Source organism: Amblyraja radiata, chromosome 7 (assembly GCF_010909765.2).
Source record: "Amblyraja radiata isolate CabotCenter1 chromosome 7, sAmbRad1.1.pri, whole genome shotgun sequence".
Classification (NCBI taxonomy): domain Eukaryota; kingdom Metazoa; phylum Chordata; class Chondrichthyes; order Rajiformes; family Rajidae; genus Amblyraja; species Amblyraja radiata.
This window is the reverse complement of record NC_045962.1, coordinates 86,255,699-86,274,431: the sequence shown is the minus strand read 5'-3', so window position 1 is coordinate 86,274,431 and position 18,733 is coordinate 86,255,699. Positions and strand designations below refer to the sequence as shown.

The 18,733-nt window shown below is 49.1% G+C and overlaps 2 protein-coding genes across 4 annotated transcripts in view; one reads left to right on the top strand and one right to left on the bottom strand.

Annotated features, from left to right (window-relative positions):
- LOC116975600 (tubulin alpha-1A chain) overlaps positions 1-4,691 on the bottom strand; it is a 35,405-nt gene extending 30,714 nt beyond the window's left edge. The window contains exon 1 of the mRNA XM_033024901.1: positions 4,673-4,691. The gene's annotated coding sequence lies outside the window, so the exon portion shown is untranslated. The remainder of the gene's footprint in view (positions 1-4,672) is intronic.
- Positions 4,692-5,113: 422 nt separating this feature from the next.
- On the top strand, positions 5,114-13,495 carry LOC116975603 (ensconsin-like). 3 transcript variants are annotated; one of them, XM_033024906.1, is made up of 6 exons: positions 10,864-11,044; positions 12,013-12,194; positions 12,345-12,548; positions 12,661-12,852; positions 12,946-13,017; positions 13,158-13,495. In XM_033024906.1, the coding sequence occupies exons 1-6, from the start codon at positions 11,005-11,007 to the stop codon at positions 13,380-13,382; spliced, it is 915 nt and encodes a 304-aa protein (XP_032880797.1). In that variant the 5' UTR covers positions 10,864-11,004; the 3' UTR covers positions 13,383-13,495. The 3 variants fall into 3 exon arrangements, with proteins under 3 accessions (XP_032880796.1, XP_032880798.1, XP_032880797.1); XM_033024905.1 differs by lacking the exons at positions 10,864-11,044; positions 12,013-12,194 and adding an exon at positions 5,114-5,484; XM_033024907.1 differs by lacking the exons at positions 10,864-11,044; positions 12,013-12,194 and adding an exon at positions 5,114-5,484 and having other exon boundaries at positions 12,946-13,035; positions 13,159-13,295.
- Positions 13,496-18,733: the final 5,238 nt, after the last annotated feature.

The window sequence follows — 18,733 nt, the reverse complement described above, 5'->3', positions numbered from 1 at the left end:
TCCAGTATTTTGTGTTTATCTTCGATTTAAATCGACATCTGCCTTTCCTTCCTCCACATTTTGTTGTTTACGTCCATTGCACGATTTAAGTGATGTGGAAGGCAACAGTCTCTTCGAGAATAACATGGTCCTGACTGTTAATCACGCTGCAAATATAATAATGTCTGGATTTTACCATTGACTTGCTCGTTTCTGCATGATTTAATTTCAATTAAAAAAAAACCTGAAGATTAGAACTGTGCTGGATGAATTGTCCAAGATTTAGTATTGTCACTTGTACTGAGGTGTTATGAAAAGCTTTAAGGACCTGTCCCACTCAGGTGATTTTATTTTTAGGCGACTGCCAGTGACTATGACAATGGATTTCACCGACAACCTACGCTATCCTGGCGACAACCTACGACAGCACCTACGTCAGGTGAAGACAAGCTACGTCAAGCCCACGGTTGCTGACTGTCACCGAAAAGTTTTGAACGTGTTGAAAATCCAGCGGCGACCAGAAAGACGCTACGACTCTTTGGGCGACTGAGGAGACTTCACAGAAACAGAGAAAATAGGCGCAGGCGGAGGCCATTTCATACAATACGAAACGGAATATGTTCCCGATGTTGGGGGAGTCCAGAACCAGGGGCCACACAGTTTAAGAATAAGGGGTAAGCCATTTAGAACGGAGACGAGGAAACACTTTTTCCACACAGAGAGTTGTGAGTCTGTGGAATTCTCTGCCTCAGAGGGCGGTGGAGGCAGGTTCTCTGGATGCTTTCAAGGGAGAGCTAGATCGGGCTCTTAAAGATAACGGAGTCAGGGGATATGGGGAGAAGGCAGGAACGGGATACTGATTGGGGATGATCAGCCATGATCACAATGAATGGCGGTGCTGGCTCGAAGGGCCGAATGGCCTCCTCCTGCACCTATTTTCTATGTTTCTATGTAATCCTTCTCCAGTAACTTGCCGGTCACAGATGTTAGGCTCACTGGTCTATAGTTCAAGGGACAAGTCGAGAGTGGTCTATTATCACGTGTCCCAGATAGAACAATGAAACTCTGCTGCTCTACATCGGTGAGACCAAGCGCAGGCTTGGCGATCGCTTCGCCCAACACCTCCAGTCAGTTCTTTTTTTTTCAAAATAGACTATAATTACTAGAAATAAATATATACAATACACGATCCTTACAAAACTCCATCCGACATTCTCGGAGGCTATACATACAATAGTTTCCCCAAATCACAATTTTTACCCCACACCCTTGCCACTCATGTGGCCCCCTGGCGTGGATTCCCTTTCCTTATTTTGAGGGGCGTCTCCACCACACCCTGCCGCACCCCCCCCCCCCCCCCCATGTCCAACAGCGGAAGGACTCTAGACTGTGGTCCTCCCCCACTGAGCCTTGGCGTTGGCTGCACAGAGCTTCAGTGCGCCCCTCAGCACGTACTCCTGCAGTCTGCAGTGGGCCAGTCGGCAACATTCCCCGACGGACATCTCGCTCCGCTGGGTAGTCAACAACGCTCGGGCAGACCAAAGAGCATCCGAATCCGACCTCTGTGTCCTGGGCCTCCTCCATGGCCAGAGTGAGCACCACCGGAAATTGGAGGAGCAGCACCTCATATTCCGCTTGGGCAGTCTGCACCCTAGTGGCATAAACATTGAATTCTCCAATTTCCGGTAGCCCTTGCTGTCTCCTCCCCTTCTCAGCTCCCCCTCAGCCCTCGGGCTCCTCCTCTTCCATTCTCCTCCCCCCCGCCCCCACCCTACATCAGTCTGAAGAAGGGTTTCGGCCCAAAACATTGCCTATTTCCTTCGTTCCATAGATGCTGCTGCACCCACTCAGTTTCTCCAGCATCTGCAGTTCCTTCTTAAACAAAGAGCATCTTTCACCGAGTTGATGACCTTCCAGCAGCACTCACTTTAAGAATATGGGGTAAGCCGTTTAGAACGGAGACGAGGAAACACTTTTTTCACACAGAATTGTGAGTCTGTGGAATTCTCTGCCTCAGAGGGCGGTGGAGGCAGGTTCTCTGGATACTTTCAAGAGAGCTAGATAGGGCTCTTAAAGATAGCGGAGTCAGGGGATATGGGGAGAAGGCAGGAACGGGGTACTAATTGTGAATGATCATCCACGATCACATTATTTTAACACTTTTAGAAGTCATATTCTAGATGGATTCAATGTATTCCCGTTATCTTTCATGGGTTTGCCAAGTCTTGGTACAGACTCCCTTCTTGCGCAACATGTGCTCCTGACATAAGTTGGTGGGGGTAAGGGAAGAGTTGTACCAGGGGAGGGAGTAGTGGGGGGTGGGGGGTGGGGGGGTTAGGGTAGAGATGTACCAGGGATGTGGGGGGGGGGGGGGAGAGTTGTACCGGGGGGAGGGGGAGTTGTACCGGGGGGGAGCAGGAGTAAGGGGAGAGTTGTACCAGGGAAGGGAGTGGGGGGTAAGGGGAGAGTTGACCAGGGGGTGTGGCGGGGAGTTGTACCCTGGGGGGGGGGGGGGGGGTAAGGGGAGAGTTCTGGATCTGGATGTAGTACACGGAAAAGCTCTAGGTAGAACGTCACTCAGCACTGGACAATTTTTACATTTTATCAAGCCAATTATTAACCTACAAACCTGTACGTCTTTGGAAGTGTGGGAGGAAACGGAAGATTCTTCTGAATTTTGTAGTTGGCAGGGGGCAGTACTCTGCATATCGCCAACTTGCAGGTATGTTACAAAACTTACCTTCAGCGGCGCTGCAGTTCTGTCACTGGCCGTGTGCGTGACTTTGGCGCCTTTGAGGGGGGGGGGGGGGGGTGCGGGGTTAAAATGTGGTTTTCTCCTGCCTGCCGGAGTTTTATTTTCTCGGGGTGCGAGCTTATGCTGAAGATTTGTTCCGACTGCCGGTCTGTGAATTTTTTTTATTTTTTAATAAATCGCTGGACAATTTCAGCGCTGGAGTAAAATAAAAATTAGCTTCTAAAGCCGTGAACGGCGACAACGGGGACGGATTTCAGGTACGGGACAGCTAAAGGAAAGCCGTTTATTTTACATATAAACGTGCTTCTTAGGATTACCTTAATCCAAATTTTACGTTGCGAAAAGGTGATTTAGGCCCCATACGAACCGGCAGTGTTTTTCATGCCAATATGGGGTTTAAATTCACCGCAACCGCAACGTTCCAATCGGTCTCGTTCCACAAAATCCCACTCGCAAGATGATTTAAAGGGCCATTAATTTACGGGAATTAAACACTAAATTCCTTCCATTTGGCCTATAAATTCATGACAATGAGATTTAAAAATCATGTTATATTGTGAATTCTTGTGTGAATGTTATTTGGACACTTAGGCTATTTAAAAATGTTAATCTTTTGTTAAGAAATGGATAGATGTTTAGATCTGGTAATTGAATTTTGTAATTAGTTACAATTGGGTAACTAACTAATTATATGCTTTAATTTCAGGTCATCCAAGTAAGATTGTTTAATATTTGTTTCAGAATGCTTCAATCTATAATAACTGAAAATTTATTTCAGTTCTCTTAATTTTTAAGGAAGTTATGGGCTTTTGACTGTCCTCGATCACTGCTTTTGTGTTAAGTCAATGGTAAAGCAATAGGGAACAAGATGCTAATTTCAGAGTATGAAAATAGCCATAACTTTTTTACTACTGAAGATATGAAAGTGAATTAGGTGTCAAATTAAACTTCTTTTTATGCTTTATCTGATGGGATAAATTACAGACTTGATTTTTAAAATCTCAAAATTTTGTAACATTGCTACAACTTCCAGAGCCGCTGTCTGAAAAAAGCTCTGAGAATAGCTAAGGACAAACTGCACCCCCTCCACACACACACCTGGATCTCCTGCCATCAGGCAAGAGATACCGTAGCATCAAAGCCCGGACTACAAGACTGCTAAACAGCTTCCTGCCACAGGCTGTGAGGCTGCTAAACAGTCACTCTGTACTGTTCAAGAAGGAACTGCAGATGCTGGAAAATCGAAGGTACACAAAAATGCTGGAGAAACTCAGCGGGTGCAGCAGCATCTATGGGGCGAAGGAAATAGGTAACGTTTCGGGCCGAAACCCTTCTTCAGACTCTCTGTACTCACAGTCACCTGATTCTGCGGCTTTGCACTGACATTTTAATAACTCTGGCACTGGCCTCTCAAATCAGCTGCCCTGGACATTTTAATGACTGTTTTTACTGTATTTTAATGTTGCTATTTTACCTGCTTTTAACTATTTATACTGTTTCATCAGGGACTGGATTGTTTTTACTGTTATTATGTGTGAAATGTTTTAAGTTTCATGTGCGATGCTCCGGTATTCCCTGGGAAACGTCTTCTCATTTTGCACTGTACAACTGTTGCTTTGCAGGATGACAATAAAGGTTGATTTGATTTGATTTGGACAATTTAACATTTTTTTAAACCAAGCCAATTAACCTACAAACCTGCACGTCTTTGGAGTGTGGGAGGAAACCTAGGTCACGGGGAGAACGTGCAAACTCCGTACAGACAGCACCCGTGGTCGGGATCGAACCCGGGTCTCTGGCGCTGTGAAGCAGCAACTCTACCGCTGCGTCACCGTGACCGCGCTAGTTGTACCCGGGGGGGGGGGGGGCAGCGGCTCCCGCTTCACGCACACTGAGGCCGCGGCTGAGCTCCCTCCGTCCGTCAGTGCCGCCATTTACCTCAACCGCTCTCCCGCCAGCGGCGCCATCTTGGCCCAGCTCCAGCACGCTGGAGAGGGGCAGACGTCGTGACGCCGGAGAGGGGCAGACGTCGTGACGCTGAGTTGGGGGCAGACGTCTTGACGCTGGAGAGGGGCAGACGTCGTGACGCTGAGTTGGGGGCAGACGTCTTGACGCTGGAGAGGGGCAGACGTCGTGACGCTGAGTTGGGGGCAGACGTCTTGACGCTGGAGAGGGGCAGACGTCGTGACGCTGGAGAGGGGCAGACGTCGTGACGCTGGAGCGGGGCAGACGTTAAGCGGGCGGATAGAGAGGGGCAGACGTCGTGACGCTGGAGAGGGGCACACGTCGTGACGCTGGAGAGGGGCATACGTCATGACGCTGGAGAGGGGCAGACGTCTTGACGCTGAGTTGGGGGCAGACGTCGTGACGCTGGAGCGGGGCAGACGAGGGTGAACATCGCAAAAAAAATGGTTCCAATAAGATGGAAGGTGCTGCCCATTGGCGAGGCGCAACCCCTACTCAGCCGGCAGATTAAAACTGAGGAGGGCCTGGAGGTTGAGGTCAAGGTGGAGGAGGAGTCGGAGGAGGCTCAGGCTCAGGCCCAGGCTCAGGAGATTGAGGTGAAGGAGGAGGCCGAGACCCACCAGGAGATTGAGGCCAACGTGAAGGAGGAGCAGGCCGAGGTGGAGGCCCAGGTCCAGGCCCAGGCCCAGGAGATTGAGGTGAAGGTGGAGGAGGCCCGGGTCAAAGAGGAGGAGGACCAGGAGGAGGTGTATCGTGTCCGCAGCATCGCCCCACCCCGGACTAAGGTAAAAGGCCTGTCCCACGAGCATGCGACTGCATGCGGCAAGCGCGACCTAACGTGGTCGCTTGAGCCTTATGGCCTCGCGGGGCCGGTCCCACTTCGATCGCCGGAGCCGTATGGAGTTGTGCGGAGCTGGTCCCGACATCGCGCGGGGCTCCGAAAAACTGACCGTGTTCAAAAATTCCGCGCGGCAACGGCCTGCCGGCACGCAGTCAAATTGAGGCCGTACGCAGCGTCTCGACGTCGTACGTCACGCGCGAACTTCCCGCGGACTTCGCTCGAACTTCACGTCACTCACTCGACCTCCGCGTGGTCCCCGCTTCCAGTTTGGACGCACTTGCCGCATGCAGGCCGCATGCGACTGCATGCGGCTAGCGCGACAAAACCGGAAGCGGGGGTCGAGTGATCCCCGAGCGAGTTGACGTGAAGTTCGAGCGAAGTCCGCGGGAAGGTCGCGCGTGAAGTGATTTTTACTCATATGAACGGGGGTTTGCAGGCTCAACATGGAAGAAATACAGATTGCATTGCTGCAACAGCAAGAGAGACCTCTGTTAGCAGCAGCCCTCATGCTGACAGGTCAGCTGGGCAGGAGTTCAACAAGGAAGGCTATCAAGAAACCCAGGAAGAGGTCTGTGTGGACGAGGTCTTTGTTCCGGATGAGACCCACTTTGGGCCAGTATGAGAACATGGTGACGGATCTGCAGCAGAAAGATGAGGCTGCCTTTAGAAATTTCACCAGGTTACCCCCTGACCTGTTTCAGGAGCTAAAGACACGAGTCGGACCTCTTCTGCAGAAAACGGACACCGTCATGCGGAAGTCACTGGAACCAGGCCTGCGCCCAGCTGTCACCCTCCGCTACCTTGTGTCAGGGGATTCCTACAAGAGCCTCTTGTACATCTTCCGTGTGGCTCACAACACCATCAGCAAGGTCGTCCGAGAGACCTGTGATGCCATCAACAATGCATATGAAGAAATGATTGACTGCCCTAGTACACCTGACGAGTGGAGGAGAGTGGCGCACGGATTTCAAACCAGATGGAACTTCCTGCACACATGTGGGGCAGTTGACGGGAAGCATGTGGCCATCCGGTGTCGACCCAGGGGAGGTTCTGTGTACTTTAACTACAAGAAGTTCCATTCCATCGTGCTGTTAGCTGTGGTGGTTGCAAACTACAACTTCCTGTATGTGAATGTGGGCACACCTGGCAGTGCCGCAGATGGAGGGATCTGGAGAGAGACCTCCCTTGGGCAAGCACTGGAAGAAGGGAGAGCAGGCCTTCCTGATCCAGTACCTCTGCCGGGAGAAGACAATCCTGACATCCCCTACGCACTTGTTGGTGATGATGCCTTCGCACTCAGGCCATGGATGATGAAGCCAAACCCTCACAGGCAGATGTCAAGGGAGCGAAGGATCTTTAATTACAGGCTGTCCAGAGCTAGGAGGGTCGTGGAAAATGCTTTTGGTATCCTTGCTAGCAGATTCAGATGCCAGCTGACTACAATGGAGCAGGAGCCCGAGAATGTGCAGACCATTGTCTACGCGGCATGCTTCCTCCACAACCTGATCCGCAGCAGAGGTGCAGCAGCAGCCATGGTGGAGGGTGACACGGTGGATAAACAGACAGGAGACGTCACACCAAGTTCATGGAGAGCTGCAAGCAAGACAGGCTGCACCGATGGTGGCACTAGGCGCATTGCAAGGAAACACCAGCAACAAAAGAGCAAAGGAGCAGAGGGACCATCTCTGTGCTTACTACAACTCCGAGCGAGCGAGGCAGTGTACCCTGGCAGAACAATATGTGACGAGGATCAACAGCAAATATCCCACACCACAGAGGACCACCACTGCAGGAACTGATCTAATAAAAGGAGGATCTATGTATGTTAATGGAGGGTTTTTGTATGTGAAATGAGTAATACTGTGATGATAATAATACCTCACACATCGCACATTGCACTTTCTTTGAAATGCCATCATTTTAAAAGCGGATAAATGCCTTTGTCTGCATTATATGACGTCTCATGACACACTTTACAATTCAATGCAGTTCAATGCCTGTGTGTGTTTTATGTATCTAATAGATTGAGGATTTTATATGTGAGATGCATCCCATAACCAGACGTGGTTTCCATATGAGAGATCAACGCCATGATTAACAAACTGCTTTCTCCACTACACAAAAAGGTTACACTTAAGTTTAATAATCAAGTTGTGGGTGAGGTTATCTCCGATAAAGACAAAGACCCATGAGTTCATAAGAATTAATTTGTTTATTTAGTACAAACAAACAATAAAACTTTAATGTGAATAAAACTTAAATGTGCAACGCACAAGCAAACAGAATAGTGAATGTTGGAGTGAGCATCACTCTTCACGGCCCATTTGCACTGGGCAATCCTCCATCAGATAGTCAAAGATATTCAGGGTGAAGTTGACGCTTGGGTCAGGACCCTCCAATCGTGCCTGGAAATCTGTTGCTCCGAGCTTTTCCATGCCGGGTGACGCATGATGTGGCGTTGAGCTGGCTGCCCTGACATGGGGGGGGGCCTGCCATCCACGGGTGTGCCATAGGTCGGGATCCCATCATTGCTTGTGGGCAAAACACATTAGCATATCAATATGTATGTGGAGCCAAACAAATCATATAAAACAAATCACAACCCTTCACAAGCTGTGTGTCAGAGACAATCTAGAGTCAGACTGAAGACTCACAAAGGTTTCACAGTGTACCTGGGGAGCATGTTGTGGTGCCATCATCCCCATTTGTGGGTGCGGCATGAATGGCATGGGCCTCATCGGACTCTGCAACACCAAGGAATTCTTAGTGAGTAATTCATAAAAAGCATGAAAGTAAAACATTTATAAATTCAATAAACTTTGATGAAAAGATTTTACTGGCAGAAGATGTCTGTGCACCCTTGCCAAGACCAAGCCCTCCAAGCAGTAGCTGTGCCATTGCGACTCAGGGATCTGCAACATCTCCCTCAGTAGCGTTGAGTACGCATAAACGATTCTTTCGTGCGGCGTCCTTGGCTGCGACATTTATTGTCTCGGCAGTGGTCTTAGCCTGTTGCATGATCTGCAACAAAGAGAGTGCAATCCTGGTAAGTATTTTTTGGGAGGCGATGGAGAAATGTGGACGTAGGGCGGAGTGAATGAGAAATTTGCCGACGGTTCACCCAAAAGCTCTTACATCCGCGAACATCTCCCGCTGAAGTTGTTCAACAGGCACATCACAATCTGCCTCAGTTGTGCAGGCCCGCTTCCGCTTGGCGTGCTGCTGTTTGATCGCAGTGCCGGACCCAGAGTGTCGCTCTGAGGGTCACTCTGGCGGATCCGTCTCGCCCTCACTCGAGTTGGTGCACGATGATATCCCCATGGTAAGCTGGAAGAAAGTAATGTGTATCACAAATGTGCAAGGCCATCAGGACGTAGCAAGCAAGGTGACCACCAAGTTATCATTGTCAAATATCATTTTGACTATCTTACTTTCCAACAATTTTTTATTGTCACATCATTTTCTTAACTATTCACCTTCCTGACGCTATCCTTCCTCTGCACTATGTGGTTCCTCACGAACCCCCATTTCTCAATTATCCACCGGTCTCTGTCAGTCAGTGGCTTATTGGCGGAGCCAGACTTGCCAAGACTGCTCGACAGTTTCCCGAACCGTGTCCTCTGACTCTTGAGCCGTTGACACAGTTGGTCATCTGTGAAAACATAGAATAAATGAAGATCAGTGTTGAGCAAATTGTAATCTTAATTGGAACTGCAATTACAACCACAGAAATGTAGACAAACTACAAAGTATGTACTTACAAGAGCAGTCAGGGAACTCCTTCGCCTTGTCTTCAAGCATCGCGTTGCGGAGATCTGTGCTCCTGAAATCACGATGGTTCTTATTGTACAGTTCACGGTGGGCCTGATCGGATTCCACCAGGTCCCCCTCTTGTTCCCTGGTAAAATTATAAGGCCTTGTGACCAACCTCTTCTTCTTCTTCTTCTTCGCCGGCGCAGCTGAGGCATCAATTTCCTGAGCTAAATCCGAGTCCCATTCTGCAGCAGCAGCTGGGGCTGGAGCTGAAGCAGGAGCTGGGGCAGGAACTGGTGAAGGTGCTGAGGCAGAAGATAGGGCAGGAGATGGGACAGGTACTGAAGCAGGAGCAGGGTCAGGAACAGCAGCATGGCCAGAAGCAGTGTCTGGACCCTCCAGGATCTGTATGTTCTCTATGATAACCTGCTTTACCTTGTCCTGCATGGATTTCTTCTTGATGTTCCTGGGGTTCCTTGTTCACCTCATGTTCTCTGGTGATCGATGCAGCTGGGAAGAACTCCGTTGCAAGAAACGCCGTAAGTGGTGGTTATTTTCAAATCGCGCGCCATTTTTATGTGTCGCGGTAAAGGCGGGCCAACTGATAATGGACGTCGCACGGCATCGGGCGGTGACGTCATCGCGCAACGCCATGCGCTAGACGTACGCCCACAAGAAGCTGTGTGCGGCGTCGAGACGCTGCTTACGTCCTCAATGCGGCTGTGGGCCGACAGGCCGTTGGCGTGCGGGATTTTTGGACAGTGTCAGTTTTTCGGAGCCCCGCGCGATGTCGGGACCAGCCCCGCACAACTCCGTACGGCTTCGGCGATCGAAGTGGGATCGGCCCCGCGAAGCCGTACGGCTCAAGTGACCACATTAGGTCGCGCTCGCTGCATGTAGTTGCATGCTGGTGGGACAGGCCCTTGACACTGTCCAAAAATCCCGCGCGCCAACGGCTTGTCGGCCCGCAGCCGCATTGAGGACGTGCGCAGCGTCTCGATGTCGTACACAGCGTCTTGACGTACGCAGAGCCTCGACGGCGTACGCAGCGTCTTGACGGTGTACGCCTAGCGCGTGGCGTTGTGCGATGACGTCACCGCCCGACGCCGTACGACGTCCATTATCAGTTGGCCCGCCTTTACCGCGACACACAAAAACCGCGCGCGATTTGAAAATAACCACCACTTACGGCGTTTCTTGCAACGGAGTTTCTTGCAACGGAGTTCTTCCCAGCTGCATCGATCACCAGAGAACATGAGGTGAACAAGGAACCCCAGGAACATCAAGAAGAAATCCATGCAGGACAAGGTAAAGCAGGTTATTATAGAGAACATACAGATCCTGGAGGGTCCAGACACTACTTCTGGCCATGCTGCTGTTTCTGACCCTGCTCCTGCTTCACTACCTGTCCCATCTCCTGCCCTATCTACTGCCTCAGCACCTTCACCAGCTCCTGCCCCATCTCCTGCTTCAGCTCCAGCCCCAGCTGCTGCTGCAGAATGGGACTCGGATTTGGCTCAGGAAACTGATGCCTCAGCTGCGCCGGCGAAGAAGAAGAAGAAGAAGAAGAAGAAGAAGAAGAGGTTGGTCACAAGGCCTTATAATTTTACCAGGGAACAAGAGGGAGACCGGGTAGAATGGTATCGGGGCCCACCGTGAACTGTACGATAAGAGCCATCGTGATTTCAGGAGCACGGATCTCCACAACGCGATGCATGAAGACAAGGCGAAGGAGTTCCCTGACTGCTCTTGTTAGTACATACTTTGTAGTTTGTCTACATTTCTGTGGTTGTAATTGCAGTTCCAATTAAGATTATAATTTGCTCAACACTGATCTTCATTTATCCTGTAGGGGGCGCTCCTCTGTGTGCAGCCATGTCAGCAGCGCGTCAGTTTTTCCAGCTTTTTAAAAAAAAAATTTGTATGTTTTAAAGTGTGTATTTTGTGTTTCTTGTGTGTTTTGTGTGGGGGGTGGTGTGGGGGGGGTAAGGGGGAAACCGCTTCGGTCGCCTCCTCCATGGAGAGGCGACTTTTTCCAGGTCGCCTCCCCCGTGGCCTAACATCAAGGATCGACGCGGCCTTTCCCGGAGACACGCCCGGGGCTTCAGCGGCGGGCGCAGCGTGGACTCTCGGCGTGGAGCGGGCGACCCTCGCTGGGGCTCGCTGGAGGGGAGCGCTCCGTTTCGCTGGCCCGGGGCAGCCGGCAGCCTGAAGTCGCAGCCTGAAGCCGCGGTCTGCAGAGCTCCAGCTGGTGCGGCGTCTACAGCCCGGGATCTCACGTTGGGGACCCGGGGGAAGAAGAAGCCATCACTGCCGGCCCGCGGCCAACTTCTACCGCGGGGCCGGCATGGACTTACCATCACCCCTGGAGGGGAGCTTCGACCGCCGGCCCTGCAGTCTACGGTGCTTCTGGCTGCGGCGGGGACTTTAAATCTCGACCGCCGGCCTGCGGCCTACAACAATCTAAAGCCGCGGTCTCCGGTGAGGAAGAGCCGATCCTGGACTGACTCTGGACTCTGGTCCTGTACACGGGGGGGAAATGGAGGAGGACTGGCCAAATTTTTGTGCCTTCCACCACAGTGATGAATGCTGTGGTGGATGTTTGTGTTACAGTTTTATTGTGTGTTCTTTATTATTGTACTGCTGCTGACAACCCAAATTTCCACCAACCCTGGTTGTGTGGCAAATAAATTATATCTATCTATCTATGTTTTCACAGATGACCAACTGTGTCAATGGCTCAAGAGTCAGAGGACACGGTTCGGGAAACTGTCGAGCAGTCTTGGCAAGTCTGGCTGGGCCAGTAAGCCACTGACTGACAGAGAGCAGTGGATAGTGGAGAAATGGGGGTTCGTGCAGAACCACATGGTCCAAGTGCAGAGGAAGGAGAGCGGCAGGAAGGTGAATAGTTAAGAAAATGATGTGACAATTGAAATTTGTTGGAAAGTGAGATAGTCAAAATGATATTTGACAATGATAACTTGGTGGTCACCTTGCTTGCTGCGTCATGATGGCCTTGCACATTTCTGATACACATTTACTTTCTTCCAGCTCACCATGGGGATATCATCGCGCGCCAACTCGAGTGAGGGCGAGACGGATCCGCCAGAGGGACCCCCAGAGGAACCCTCAGAGGGACCCTCTGGCTACGGCACTGCGGACAAACAGCAGCACGCTAAGCGGAAACCGGCCTGCACAACTGCGGCAGATTGCGATGCGCCTGTTGAACAACTTCAGCGGGAGATGTTCGCGGATGTAAGTGCTTTCGGGTGAACCGTCGGCAAATCTCATTCACTCCGCCCTACGTCCATGTTTCTCCATCGCCTCCCAGAAAATACTCACCAGGATTGCACTCTCTTTGTTGCAGATCATGCAACAGGCTAAGACCACTGCCGAGACAATAAGCGACTTGTCTCAGCCAAGGACGCCGCACGAAAGAATCGTTTATGCCTACTCAGCCCTACTGAGGGAGGAGATGTTGCAGATCCCTGAGTCGCAATGGCACAGCTACTGCTTGGAGGGCTTGGTCTTGGCAAGGGCACACAGACATCTTCTGCCAGTAAAATCTTTTCATCAAAGTTTATTGAATTTATAAATGTTTTACTTTCATGCTTTTTATGAATTACTCACTACGAATTCCTTGGTGTTGCAGAGTCCGATGAGGCCCATGTCATTCATGCCGCACCCACAAATGGGGATGATGGCACCACAACATGCTCCCCAGGTACACTGTGAAACCTTTGTGAGTCTTCAGTCTGACTCTAGATTGTCTCTGACACACAGCTTGTGAAAGGTTGTGATTTGTTTTATATGATTTGTTTGGCTCCACATACATATTGATATGCTAATGTGTTTCGCCCACAAGCAATGATGGGATCCCGACCTATGGCACACCCGTGGATGGCAGGCCCCCCCCATGTCAGGGCAGCCAGCTCAACGCCACATCATGCGTCACCCGGCATGGAAAGGCTCGGAGCAACAGATTTCCAGGCGCGATTGGAGGGTCCTGACCCAAGCGTCAACTTCACCCTGAATCTCTCTGACTATCTGATGGAGGATTGCCCAGTGCAAATGGGCCGTGAAGAGTGATGCTCTCTCCAACATTCACTATTCTGTTTGCTTGTGCGTTGCACATTTAAGTTTTATTCACATTAAAATTTTATTGTTTGTTTGTACTAAATAAACAAATTAATTCTTATAAAGTCATGGGTCTTTGTCTTTATCGGAGATAACCTCACCCACAACTTGATTATTAAACTTCAGTGTAACCTTTTCGTGTAGTGGAGAAAGCAGTTTGTTAATCATGGCGTTGATCTCTCATATGGAAACCACGTCTAGTTATGGGATGCATCTCACATATAAAATCCTCAATTTATTAGATAAATAAAACACACACAGGCATTGAATTGTAAAGTGTGTCATGAGACGTCATATAAAGCAGACAAACACATTTATCCGCTTTTAAAATGATGGCATTTCAAAGAAAGTGCAATGTGCGATGTGTGAGGTATTATTATCATCACAGTATTACTCATTTCACATACAAAAACCCTCCATTAACCCTCCTTTTATTAGATCAGTTCCTGCAGTGGTGGTCCTCTGTGGTGTGGGATGTTTGCTGTTGATCCTCGCCACATATTGTTCTGCCAGGGTACACTGCCTCGCTCGCTCGGAGTTGTAGTAAGCACAGAGATGGTCCCTCTGCTCCTTTGCTCTTTTGTTGCTGGTGTTTCCTTGCAATGTGCCTAGTGCCACCATCGGTGCAGCCTGTCTTGCTTGCAGCTCTCCATGAACCTGGTGTGACGTCTCCTGTCTGTTTGTCCACCGTGTCACCCTCCACCATGGCTGCTGCTGCACCTTTGCTGCGGATCAGGTTGTGGAGGACACATGCCGCGTAGACAATGGTCTGCACATTCTCGGGCTCCTGCTCCATTGTAGTCAGCAGGAATCTGAATCTGCTAGCAAGGATACCAAAAGCATTTTCCACGACCCTCCTAGCCCTGGACAGCCTGTAATTAAAGATCCTTCGCTCCCTTGACATCTGCCTGTGAGGGTTTGGCTTCATCATCCATGACCTGAGTGCGAAGGCATCATCACCAACCAGTGTGTAGGGGATGTCAGGATTGTCTTCTCCCGGCAGAGGTACTGGATCAGGAAGGCCTGCTCTCCCTTCTTCCAGTGCTTGCCCAAGGGAGGTCTCTCTCCAGATCCCTCCATCTGCGGCACTGCCAGGTGTGCCCACATTCACATACAGGAAGTTGTAGTTTGCATCGACCACAGCTAACAGCACGATGGAATGGAACTTCTTGTAGTTAAAGTACACAGAACCTCCCCTGGGTGGACACCGGATGGCCACATGCTTCCCGTCAACTGCCCCACATGTGTGCAGGAAGTTCCATCTGGTTTGAAATCCGTGCGCCACTCTCCTCCACTCGTCAGGTGTACTAGGGCAGTCAATCATTTCTTCATACGCATTGTTGATGGCATCACAGGTCTCTCGGACGACCTTGCTGATGGTGTTGTGAGCCACACGGAAGATGTACAAGAGGCTCTTGTAGGAATCCCCTGACGCAAGGTAGCGGAGGGTGACGGCTAGGCACAGGCCTGGTTCAGGTGACTTCCGCATGCCGGTGTCCGTTTTCTGCAGAAGAGGTCCGACTCGTGTCTTTAGCTCCTGAAACAGGTCAGGGGGTAACCTGGTGAAATGTCTAAAGGCAGCCTCATCTTTCTGCTGCAGATCCGTCACCATGTTCTCATACTGGCCCAAAGTGGGTCTCATCCGGAACAAAGACCTCGTCCACACAGACCTCTTCCTGGGTTTCTTGATAGCTTTCCTTGTTGAACTCCTGCCCAGCTGACCTGTCAGCATGAGGGCTGCTGCTAACAGAAGTCTCTCTTGCTGTTGCAGCAATGCAATCTGTATCTCTTCCATGATGAGCCTGCAAACCCCCGTTTATATGAGTAAAAATGACGTCACGCGCGACCTTCCCGCGGACTTCGCTCGAACTTCACGTCAACTCGCTCGGGGATCACTCGACCTCCGTGCGACCCCCGCTTCCGGTTTTGTCGAGCTAGCTGCATGCAGTCGCATGCTGGTGGGACAGGCCCTTCAGTTTTTCGGAGCACCGCGCGATGTCGGGACCAGCCCCGCACAACTCCATACGGCTCCGGCGATCGAAGTGGGACCGGCCCCGCGAGGCTGTACGGCTCAAACGACCACATTAGGTCGCGCTCGCCGCATGCAGTTGCATGCTCGTGGGACAGGCCCTTTACTCCAGGCCACAGGCCACAGGTGCTGCTGTTGCTGGTGTTGACTCTGGCCCAGGCTATGCACAGGACACTGCTGCCTCAAGTGTGATGAAGAAGTTCAGGAGACCTGTTACACCACCGTATGACTTCAGCAGGGAACAAGAGGGGGAGCTGGTAGATTGGTATCGGGCAAACCCTGAGCCACAAATCGATCTCAGTATCAAAATCTTCTTCTTGCGTATGGCGTGCACATCCTAAAGCTGTAGTACAACTTGTTCCATTTGATCTTATTTGATTGTGCACGCCGGGTTGATTGCATTCGTCGAAACGAGCCGGACCACGTGAAGGTTGCAATCTCCCACCCCTGTAACATAATCCACAAATATCCACTCTCAAGATAATCAAATACATTATTTTTTCCACAATCATGTTATAAGAACATCTAAATAATCTATATTTTGTGTTATTGTCTATCCATGATCATTATTTTCATACTAAATACCTGACTAAAAATTTCCACAGCACATCATTTTTAGTCAGATATTTAGTTTGAAAATATTAGAAACATAGAAACATAGAAAATTTAGCATATTGATCATGGATAGACAATTGCACAAAACATAGATAATTTAGATGTTCTTATGACATGGTCGTGCAAAAAAATAATGATTTTGATTATCTTGAGAGTGGATGTTTGTGGATTTTGAACACATGTCTGTGTGAAACGGCCCTTGCTGCTGCAGTGTAATAAACCAACAGAGTAAAATTTATGGGAATTAAACATTCAATTCCTTTGATTTGCATAGAAATTCATGATAAAGTGAGATTTAAAAATCATGTTATATTGTGATTTTTTGTGTGAATGGGATCAGTTTGTTATTTGGATACTTTGGCTATTTAAACATTCATTTTTAGCCTTTTCTTAAGTATGGGATAGATGTTTAGATCTAGAAATATAGAAACAGAAAATAGGTGCAGGAGTAGAGGCCATTCGGCCCTTCGAGCCTGCGCCGCCATTCAATATGATCATGGCTGATCATCCAACTCAGTATCCTGTACCTGCCTTCTCTCCATACCCCCTGATCCCTTTAGCCACAAGGGCCACATCTAAGTCCCTCTTAAATATAGCCAACGAACTGGCCTCAACTACTTTCTGTGGCAGAGAATTCCACAGATTCACCACTCTCTTTGTGAAAAAAAAAATTCTCATCTCGGTCCTAAAAATCCCCCTTATCCTTAAACTGTGACCCCTTGTTCTGGACTTCCCCTACATCAGGAACAATCTTCTTGCATCTAGCCTGTCCAACCCCTTAAGAATTTTGTAAGTTTCTATAAGAACTTCTTTAATCTCCTAAATTCCAGCGATTACAAGCCGAGTCTATCCAGTCTTTCTTCATATGAAAGTCCTACCATCCCAGGAATCAGTCTGGTGAACCTTCTCTGTACTCCCTCTATGGCAAGAATGTCTTTCCTCAGATTAGGAGACCAAAACTGTACGCAATATTCCAGCTGTGGTCTCACCAAGACCCTGTACAACTGCAGTAGAACCTTCCTGCTCCTATACTCAAATCCTTTTGCTATGAATGCTAACATACCATTCGCTTTCTTCACTGCCTGCTGCACCTGCATGCCTACTTTCAATGACTGGTGTACCATGTTAGATCTTATACATGTATACCTCATTTGGTAAAGGTCTGGCTGAAACTCGGAAATGGTTGAGTTCACATTACTCTTTGCCGGATGCCGAAGGGTGTTCAATTGGTGCTGTTACCTTAAAGGTGAAGAGTCTCATTTCCCGGACTTTGCTTAAGTTTAAAAAACTCAGCAGTCCCAAGGAACTTGGAGCATTTACGGAAATTTGTAATGAAACGTTTAAATTTCCAGAAGGCAGTCAACGCATTTCTTTACATGACATTCCACCGCCTGGTGCTCAAGATCCTGAATCCTTGACCCCTGCCGAAATCCAAGTGCCCATATTTCAAGACACAATATGTACCAGAGAAGGTACACAAAAATGCTGGAGAGACTCAGCGGGTGCAGCAGCATCTATGGAGCGAAGGAAATAGGTGACGTTTCGGGCTTGATGTACCAGACAACTTCTAAGTCTTACACCAAGGGAACAGAAAATAAAAAAAAGACTAAACTTTCTGTCTACATCCATTGCCGCTCTTACACTAAAGTATCGCACAAGGATCAGTGAACTTAGGGCTCAGTTGAAAACTCCAAAACGTGTCGTTAATCAAGCCTTAAAGAGAAAGCAAAACCAAATAGATACGAAGGACAGAAAGATTCAGGAACTCAAAGCCAAATTACGTGGGAATACTTTGGCACGAGAGCTTGCTGAAACAAAGGCAGAGTTTTTGAAACTTCAGAAAGCACACAGTCAATTGCTCAAGTTTCGTGGCAGTGAGAAAAAGGGGGAAACTGTTTCAATTCACCAGTACAGGAAAGTTCAGGAAAAACTAAAGGACAGGCAAGAGGAGGTGAGACGCCTCGAATTGGACAATCTTGTCCTCAAAGAAGCAATAGAAACTCTGGAGGCTGCCTGTATTGTCAAGTCAAATGTGGACCAGAAGACTTACTCCTCCACAACAAGGATGCATGTGTTTGACGGTGCATCGTAAACAAAACACCCGCAGCAAACGTTCCAATCCTGATGAGCCAGTTCCACAAGCAGAGTGGACTTGATCTGGATCGTGTTCCTCCACGCAGTGCAGTTGAACTCGGCATTCACAGCGATTATCTGAATTTGGACTACTCCAAATGTGATGATCTACAGGACATTCTTAATGGGAAAGTAGTGGGCAGAAAAGCATGTCATGCGTGGTTTGAAGAGCAAAAACCTATAGTTTACAATGCCAAAATTGAAAAGTTGAGGAAAAACAAGTTGTACAGTGTTGCTTATTGTTTGCAATCTGAGGAGTATGATGATGCTACTAATTACAATATGCCAATGTACCAGCTGGCAACTGATTTTCTCCATAAAGACTTGGTCTATTATTAGAAATTGTCATTTCTTTACCTGTCTGTTACGTACTTATAGCATATAACTAGACTAAGTGGGACCCGTTGGGTCCCAGCATCAAGCGGGAGGGCTGGTCCCCCAAAGCAATATTCCACCTCTCCACCAATTCCAATATTGGTGACCAGTGGGGTGACAATGTTATTCTCAGACTGAGAGACGTGACCCT